Source organism: Acipenser ruthenus, chromosome 6 (assembly GCF_902713425.1).
Source record: "Acipenser ruthenus chromosome 6, fAciRut3.2 maternal haplotype, whole genome shotgun sequence".
NCBI classification, from domain to species: Eukaryota; Metazoa; Chordata; class Actinopteri; order Acipenseriformes; family Acipenseridae; genus Acipenser; species Acipenser ruthenus.
Genome location: NC_081194.1, coordinates 17,318,589 through 17,328,628, shown reverse-complemented (window position 1 = coordinate 17,328,628; position 10,040 = coordinate 17,318,589). Strand labels below are relative to the sequence as shown.

At 39.1% G+C, this 10,040-nt stretch overlaps 1 protein-coding gene across 1 annotated transcript; it reads right to left on the bottom strand.

Annotated features, from left to right (window-relative positions):
- Positions 1–355: 355 nt before the first annotated feature.
- LOC117411582 (trace amine-associated receptor 1-like) lies at positions 356–1,425 on the bottom strand. The gene has a single exon (XM_034019235.3). The coding sequence runs from the start codon at positions 1,394–1,396 to the stop codon at positions 356–358; it is 1,041 nt and encodes a 346-aa protein (XP_033875126.2). The 5' UTR covers positions 1,397–1,425.
- Positions 1,426–10,040: the final 8,615 nt, after the last annotated feature.

Sequence of the window (10,040 nt, the reverse complement as noted above, 5' to 3'; positions counted from 1 at the left end):
TGTTAAAATGTTCCAAGCTAAGGAAATTATCTGAAAAAAATGTAATAGGACTCAGTTTAGATTTGATTTGGAAGATGCTTCAGGGTTAGTGGCTAAGTGTACATCATGACTGTTTAGTCTGGGTGACCAGTAATACAGGGTTTACTGTAATTTCATTTTTGATGTTAATCCTTTGGTAGTGTGATACAGATTTATTTTCTTTAATTACTAATTTGTTTATTTTAATTTTAATTACTACAATATAATTCTTTATCACAGCAGTTTAAAAATCTCAAGGTGTAACTGATTATTAAAAATGGCACAATTATTTAACATTTAGTGCTGTTAACTATGTAAAGGTAAAAATGAATTAATATTACTCGTCAAAAAGTTTCGTTCTTGAAGAACCGTTTTGAAAGACTTTGCCAAGCGCAATAATTCTGAGCGCTTTTCTGAACCAGCTATAAAAGAAAGCATAGACAAAGGGGTTAAATGTTGAGTTCAAATAACCAAACCAGACCAGTGCATCTACTAAAAGGGGTGGAGTTGAGTAATAAGAAAATGGATCCATTATGTTGAACAAGAAAAATGGTAACCAAGATATGAGAAAGACCCCCATCACTGTCCCTAGTGTCTTTGCAGCTTTTCTCTCTCTCTTATTTGCTGTTGTATTTTTCTTTTCTTCAGTGTTTTGCCTTTGTTGTTCTGTATCTCTAATTGACCTGGCCTGTCGTCTTGCCACAAGGAATATTTTCAGATAAATGCCTATCATTATAAGTCCTGGAATGTAAAAGGAGAAGAAAGAGGAAACCATTCTTGATGCTTCACTTTGTATCAGAATGCAACCACCTACACAGTCAAAGTTCTTGTAATAGAAATCCTCTATACCTTGTATATTTAACCCTAGGAATACCATTCCAAATCCAACAATGGCTGACACAGTCCAGCTAATGAAAATCATGTTAAGTGTGACAAATACAGTAATTGTAGTTTTGTACCTCAAAGGATAACATACAGCATAGTAGCGGTCAATTGAAATGAAGGACAGGTGCAAAATGGAAGCTGTGGAAAGCATTATATCAGTACTGGTATGAACTTTACAAAAAAAGTCTCCAAAATACCAGCAACTTTCAACGGATTTGATCATGCTGGGGGGCATAATAAATCCTCCCAGAAGGAAGTCAGCTACTGTCAGAGAGAGGGTGAGATAATTTGTGGGTGTGTGAAGCTGCTTGAAATGTGCTATGGAGATTATGACAAACAGGTTTCCACAAACAGTTAATGCTATTGCTGTCACCAGGAATATGTACTTTGCAACACGCATACTGATAGAAATGATTGGTTTAGGACATGAACCACTCACTGATTCATAACAGAACTGTGTGCTTTCATTGATCCCACTTTGACTGAAATCCATCTCTATGTCCAGCCTGGAGTCTGGATGCTCTTTTCCTAGAGGAAAATAATTTTGAATCTGTAAAAGTCATATTATAGTGTTTTGTAGGTAGCTCTTCATTTTCAAGGACAGCAATTACACTTTAAGTATTATAAAAGTACATATATATATATATATATATATATATATATATATATATATATATATATATATATATATATATATATATATAGCAACATGAAAGTAATACATACTTACATAACTTATTGAGTATTCATAAATGTACTGTTTGTATTAACTAAATCGTTTTCTAGCTGTCCGTCAATTTCGCAAATGCACTTGCAGCACATATATTCCCCTCATACACAGATGTTTCCCTATAACCCTACAAAATCAGTGAATTTAAATAAGCCAACCAAAGCTTATTAATACACATTAATTACTATGCATGAAAGGCAATAACTTGTTTTACACTGTACACATTTATTACTGCCACTAAATACTTTTTTTTGTTTTGTTTTCATATGGTCCATTTAATTATAGATGTAAGTATTTAGCGCACTGAAACCAATTTAAAGAGAAAATCTTCACAAACGTACCTTAGCTCAAAGTCAGCTGCTTCTGAGCTCGGTCAGTTCTTACACGGACGTTTTATATATAGCAGTGCAAACCTCCAAAGACCATAAAGTGCGTGTCTAATATTGCAGACTTGCTTTATCAGCGTTTTTACAACATATGTTCACCTCCATTTACCTTTGAGATAACACGTTTCCCAGAGGTCAACAAACCCCAACACTGGTCATTAAACTCCAATCCCATGTCATTTTTTGAAGCAACCTGCGTAACTCATGGTATAGTTGCCTCTAAGGCACTTCCATAACGGTACAGTTTGTTTTGATAACAAAAGTTATCAGTGAAATAGATGTCTTGAGTGGCATGTTGGTACTGAAGTAAGAAACCCTGTATATTGCAAAACCTGTATAGTGTGTAATATACTATACTAACCCTTAGTATTGCAATTACCTTTGTATAGTCAATGCATTTATCCTTCCTGTTACTAAAGAGCCAGTATTATAAATTAAACTGTTATTGTGCTGCACATGTGTTGTTTGTGCTGTGTTTTGGTATTCTTGTTTTCCCATATCGGGTAGATCCACTCTTGCAGGGTGACCTGAGCAATCATTTAGTAGGTTGCTAAATTAAACATACTAAAATCAAAGTGCTCCTGGGAAGTAATGGGGCTGATTTGTTTTGTGGGAAGATTGTTGGAGTTCCAAAGTATATGTAAGAGCTGACCTTGAGCTTGAGATGCTTTATTCTCAAAATTGGTACAGGAGACTTCACCTGCTTTAAAAAAATAAAAAAATAAATAAAAAATACCTGAGGCACCTCTCAGAACTTCATTCAACTGCAAAGTCAGTTCAAAATGATGACGTCACAAATCGACCACCTACCTCAGCCACTTAACCATATTCAATCTTTTCCCCTCTTTTTAAAGAAAATTAGAATAGACTAAATAAAGGTTGGTAATGATTAGAAAACAAATAAAGGTGTATTTTTTTACTTGTATATTAATAATACAGCAGTATATATAGGATATATAGGATATATCAGCACTGCTAGCACATACAGTACATTTATTTTCTATATTTATATTTGCGGTCATAAAATAGAATCAGTTATATATTTAAACAATGTTTAACATTTTAAAAGACCATTGTAACAGGGCGAGCAGCCCTGTACGGATTTATTTATTTTTAGAACGGGGTACCCCTCCGTCCCCTGTGCAGTGTATTGTATTGTTTTGCATTTGTTTTAGTTGTTGCAGTAATAGTCATTTATTATTATTATTATTATTATTATTATTATTATTATTATTATTATTATTACTGCCGCCAGAAGGGGAGGTGCCCTTGCCGCCTTCGCCAGGAGCAGAGCAGCAGGAGCTGTCTCTGCCTCCACCACCACCACCACCACCACCACCCGAGTTTGCCATCGCCCGGGGATGCCTGCCTCGCACCGCCCGGGGATGCCTGCCTCGCACCGCCCAAGGATGCCTGCCTCGCACCACTCAGGGATGCCACGCCCGCTCTGCTCAGGGCTGCCACGCTCGCATCGCCTGGGGCTGCCTGTTGCTCCGCATCGCCTGGGGCTGCCTGTTGCGCCTCATCGCCTGGGGCTGCCTTTTGCGCCGCACAGGGTACAGGGTACGACGGAAAAGTGGAGGTCCCGCTGCCGCCTCCATGGCCAGGGGCTCCCCTCCCGAGTTCGCCTCCAGAGGGTCCGCCACTGCTGCCGTCGCCTCCCGAGGGTCCGCCGCTGCTGCCGTCGCCTCCTGAGGGTCCGCCGCTGCTGCTGTCGCCTGGGGTCGTCACCAGCTCTGCTGCTTCTAGGGTTGCTGCTTGTCCTGCTTCGCCTGGGGTCGCCGGGGGTCCTGCTTCGCCTGGGGTCGTCGCCAGGGGCACTGCTTCGCCTGGGGTCGCTGCCGGTCCTGCCAGGCAGCAGGAGGTACTGTGGCTGGAGCCCCATGAAGGGGAGCTGCCGGCCATGAAGAAACGGGGGGAAGTCAGGAGACCAGCTCCCCCAGCCGCATTTTCGCGGCAGGAAACACTGTGGCCAGAGCCCCATGAAGGGGAGCTGCCGGCCACGAAGAAGAGTGGGGGGGGGATAGGTCAGGAGACCAACTCCCCCCACAGCAGTTTCGCTGCTGGAAATTGGGTGGTCGGAGCCCCACGGAGGGGAACTGCCGGCCATGAAGGGGGGGGGGAGGTCAGGAGACCAGCCGCACTTTCGTGGCAGGATAGTGTGTGCCGGGAGCCCCGGAAGAGGGAGCTGCCAGCCACAAAGAAGTGGGGGGTGCCGGACCTCCCACCATGGCCACTGTGCTTCCCCTCTTCCGGGACTTTGGGACTGAGGGGGGAGGTGGACGTTGGGGCCATGTGTGCTGCGCACAAGGGGGGGGGGGGGATAAGTAACAGGGCGAGCAGCCCGGTACGGATTTATTTATTTTTAGAACGGGGTACCCCTTGCAGTGTATTGTATTGTTTTGCATTTGTTTTAGTTGTTGCAGTAATAGTCATTTATTATTATTATTATTATTATTATTATTATTATTATTATTATTATTTAAAAGTATACATGACGGCGAAGCGCCGTGGGTTGTGTTATTGTTTTGTTTAGTGACGGCGTAGCCGAATGTTTTGTTTTTGTTTTAGTAGCGTGGATGGTAGCCCCATCCACAGTAATTTAGAAAACTCGTGCAGATTGTGGCCGAGGGGTAATAGAATAATTGTTAGCTAGTTAAACCCCTCGGCCACGGTATAAAAAGCCTGCAGCTCTCCAGCTTGTGGTGGGTGTTAGAGAGGAGAGAGCGAGCAGAGAGAGTGAAAGCGAAAATAAAAAGACATAGGAACAGTGAAGGCAATCTGCCCAGCCTGACCTGTATTGTGTTATTTTTGTGTTCGAGATTTGTTTTGTTTACCTGTTTTATTTTCGCTCTGTGAGCAAGTTTTTTTTTGTTCAAACCTTTGATTTATTTTTGTATTTAAATAAAACGGCGGCCAGCCACGTCTTTTTTGAAACTGCAGTATTGGTGTCAGTTTATTTAGTTCCTGCTTCTGCCTGACGTCACCGCCCAGTCATCCTGTCACAACCATGTATGCCTGAAAAAAGAAAAAAAATGGGAAAAAGTATGTAGGGGACGATGCAATAATGGGAGTAACTAAATAGCAAATATAAAGGACCAGATAGGAGGAAGAAAATACTTGAAAGAAGTAATTGTGTTTAAGTTTTATATATATATATATATATATATATATATATATATATATATATATATATATATATATATATATATATATATAGGCTATGGTATATAACTTGTACAAAAAATAATTTTCTTTCCATGTGGCATTTAGTCATCTGATTTTTCTAATTGGTTGTGCATGGAAATCCTGAGCATATTTAACTCAAAACCTTGTCCAGATTGTCTGTAGTGTAACAAGGGGAGCCAAATGAGGAAGGGTTTTGGGGGGCACAGTGTCAGTGTCAGCAGGGGCCCTTACACCCAGGCTAAGCCACCACTGCTACACCGACTATGTCAGATTTATAAAGAAAAACTGAAATTTGTGTTTCTTAATTTTGCCCTAATTTACCAGCACAGGTTATTTTATTGGGAAAGAGCAATATAAGAACCACAAGAAAGGGGAGGAAAAGCACAAATGCAGTTTAATTTTTATATTTATAAGATAAAATTATATTTACAACCAGAGATTATATCTTCACAGATGTAGATGTAGATTGATCATTTTAAAGACAAAGGCCTATTAATTAACACCAGCTACACAAATTATAAACTGCTTCAAATAGACTACATCAAGCCAGCAGCGTTGTGCACAAATCCGCATCACAGGTTGTAAAGCAGTAAAAGCAATAAAGAGAACCTAAAGCAGAATATATTACTGCTGTAGTACTATTTTACCAATGGTTTATACCACTGTAGTTGCACTTTAGCTACCATTACTTCTTATTATGGAACCATTGCATTGCTATTAGAAATGATCTGCCATCGATGTGTGGTCCAGTGGTTAAAGAAAAGGGCTTGTAACCAGGAGGTCCCCAGTTCAAATATCACCTCAGCCACTGACTCATTGTGTGACCCTGAGCAAGTCACTTAACCTCCTTGTGCTCCATCTTTCGGTTGAGACGTTGTTGTAAGTGACTTTGCAGCTGATGCATAGTTCACACACCCTAGTCTCTGTAAGTCACCTTGGATAAAGGCGTCTGCTAAATAAACAAATAATAATAATTACTAATGCAAATGTTATGATACATCATCAATCTGTACAAAGTTTTGTCCTTGAAGAATCATGTTGAAAGATTTTGCCAAGTTCTATACTAACCAGGTAAGTGGAGGTTTATTTGAAATGAAAGCAAGCAAGGGCGTCATTTCAGAAAAATTCTGGGGGGGGGGGGGCAAAGTTGTGTCAACACTGATCATTCTCTGTCCCAAATAGCATCATGAATGAGAAAAAACAGGCAGCAATTGGGCCTGTTTACAACGAGATAGCGTGATGCACTTTGTCAACGTCGTTCTTATTCAAATATATTATACAGAATGTTTAATTTAAGTATTTTTAAAGCAGTCACTAGTTTATAAAAAAACTCGAAAATGTAATTCCACTAAGTTTCATTGGGGTTTATTCATAAAGGGTTAACACCTGTCGAAATGAGAAAATAGGAGTACATGATCTGATTTCGTCTATGAAGGCATGTTTGTAACGAATTGAGAGAAAGGTTAATGATTACTTCATTAGTATAAAGTTTTCATCTGTCCTGAGCATCAACCTGCTATTCATAAGAGTGAACAACAGCAAAATGCTGTCAATAACTAGGAGTTATTGAACGCTTTCTACAGTCAAGTCTAAACTAACGACAGCCTTGGCAGACTATTTTGTTAGAGCTATTTGATTACTCCACTTGCTCTGTTATATAGTTTGACATACCCATGATTAACACTACCTATTTTGAAAAAAAATCTGTAGCTTTATATGAAGGAAAATGTTTAATATAAATATATACTCACATATTCTCTGGCATAATCATTTTGAAACAGCGCTGTGAAGCGGAGAGCAAGTAAGACACTGAGAAAAGATTATTTTATTATTATTATTTCTTTGCCATGATCCGCAGTTGACAGCTGTCCTTTTCTTTTTATTTCTTGTGCCTGTTTTCACAATAAACAGTTTGGATGAATACTGCCTGTGTGAACTTGTTTATTTTTCATGGAGTGTTACAATATACAGTATACCAGTGCTGCTGTAGTCGGTGGGAAATTTGGGCTTGCTTGGAGACTGAGAATAGGGTCTCTTTTTTTTTTCTTTTTCACGCACCACAAAATGATCCATTTTGTGTACAGTGTGCAATACGGCATGAAACTTTCACTGATTCATAAAAAGAAACTCGCCCCTGATTGATTCCCTGCTTGAAGCGGGGTTTACTACTACTACTGCTACTACTACTACTATGGTTCTCCCTCCACTGCTGCAGCGGTCCACTAGGTGTCCACGCCCTATCGCACGAGTGGCGCAGAACACTGTTATACAAATTCCCGATACCATTGCTCCCGGCTTTCCTAGAGAAAGTTTGGAGAGAAGAGACAACATTTCTCCTAGATGGCCCAGTCAGGCAAGAGGCACTCTCTGGCGCCCAGAACCGGCCACACTCCAACTATGGGCCTGGCCCCTGAACGGGACCGTCTGTCTGCCTTAGGTCTCTCAGACACGGTTGTCACAACACTGCAGGATGCTAGAGCCACCTACACAAGAGCACTGTACACCTATAAGTGGAAGTATTTTCAAAATTGGTGTATGACCAGAGGTTTATTTATTTATTTATTGCCCTATAGCAACTATCCTACAGTTTCAGCAAGATCTGCTAGAGGCGGGCAGATCCCCCTCTATGCTGGAAGTGTACCTAGCAGCTATATTTGTATGCCATGTCCCCATTGACTCAGTTTCCCCTGTCGCTCTCTCACGAGTGACCCTAAAACCCATCTTCCCTAGCACCTTTTTTGAGTGAAAAGTGTATGCAGCAGAGATGGATGGCTCTTTGATAGAAACAGCTTAATATATATGAATATTTATATGAATATTTACATTCTCATTCCCACTAATGATGGGAATGAGAATGTAACAGATGGGAGCCCAGCTAACAGGATTTAAGTTTTTAGCAGGTATCAGACTTTTAAAGACTGTCACCCACACCTGTGGTGGCTTTAACAGACACACTGAGAACAGAAACTGACCCAAGACTGTCACTGCTACTGAAAGCAGGCTGATCTTTGAGCATTTGTGATACAAATTGAGCATTTGTGAAACTGCAACAAATATTGTAATGACTGTATTTGACTGTAAATGAATGTATTTAAAAAGTCAGCAGAAATATTAAATAAATTGTTAAAACACACTATTCAGAAAAAATGTTATAATGTGCTCTGCATTAGTCAATAAGAATATTGTAAGATTCTATATTCCTGTTTATTCTAGTATAACAGTAGAACAATATTATTAGTGAATGTGTAAGGTCAGTACTAACTGATAATGTCAAAATATTGTAATAACTGTACTATGTTTTAAAGAATATACAACCAGTAGAAATATTATTGTCTGTGTGCCTCTGTTATTAGAGTGCATATAAACTCTTGGAAGCCAGTCAGATTTAACAATAGGGCTTCCCCTGTCTTTAAATTAATAAGCCCTATTGCCTGCGGAAGCCTGTGTTAACCTTGGCAGAAGCAGGCAGGTTTAATTAGCTTGAAAATGACGTCATATTTTTTGGGGAACTAAACTATTATACAAATTAATGAAAACTTTCAATTAGAAAAGTTGTCTACAGTATCAGTTCTTATCAGGAATGTAGCGACTTTAATTGGGATGATGTTTGTGAGCCAAAAATACAGAGGCTTTTGTATTACAAAAGAAAAAGCAACTGTTGGACAATGTTACATTTAAAACTAAAAAAGCCACGGTGTTGCATTTATTTAAGTTTTACTGCAGAAATAAACAGAGGTATTTATTTACAGGGAAATTGTAGAGTTAAAAGTCTGTCTCAGTGTGGCAAAGTGGTTTGCAGTGTTCAGGTGTAGAGGTGATGCAGTACTCAAGATAATGACAAACAACAAAGTACTGGTGAAATGGTGGTTTTTTTATAATCCAAAGTCTGATGACAACAGTAAAGAAAAGGAAGGCTGGAAATACACAGCGATTCGGCTCAGCAAAGGCTGATACTAGGCAGTAGAACGTGTGATGTATCATGAAAGCGATATATATATATATATATATATATATATATATATATATATATATATATATATTTTTTTTTTTTTTTTTATTCAAACCATAATAACTTTATTTAACAATTTTAACAAACCTGGAGAGTTCCCACAAAGATCTTCTATATAATATATTAACATAGAAGATGTTCTAGGGCAGCAGTGTGGAGTAGTGGTTAGGGCTCTGGACTACAGACCGGAGGGTCATGGGTTCAATCCCCAGTGGGGGACACTGCTGTTGTACCCTTGAGCAAGGTACTTTACATAAAATTGCTCCAGTAAAAACCCAACTGTATAAATGGGGAATTGTATGTAACAAATAATGTGTAAAAAAATAATATGATTTCTTGTAACAATTGTAAGTCGCCCTGGATAAGGGCGTCTGCTAAGAAATAAATAATAATAAATAAAAGAAGATATTTGGTTCCCAGGTATGTGCATATCCCGACGTGACATTCACCATCTCTGTTATGTTAAATCCTCCAGCCGGTCAAGTTATCCAACCAGTGACGTCAATGTCAGTATGTTGGAACACACTAACAGGAAGTGCTGGTTTACGTATTTTTAAAAGTCGTTTTATTGTATTATATGATAAGCATGACGTGTTTTGTATGGCAAATGTTTTTTTTTCATTACTTTGTAAATCATTTTAACACACAAAACCCCACCGTTTCCCTTCCCCTTTAAACCTAACTCAAGAGTTACCGCTGTGGAAACTGGGATTTGTATTTATTTGTCGAGTTTAATCAGAAGACTACAATCCCGCAATACATTGTTAGTTTAAAAGTTCTATTAAAAACACTGTCAGTTGTTATTGATTGAAACTCAATAATT

Excerpts from the sequence above, each read along its gene's own strand:
- LOC117411582 (XM_034019235.3), bottom strand. The coding sequence starts at position 1,396 with ATGGATTTCAGTCAAAGTGGGATCAATGAAAGCACACAGTTCTGTTAT.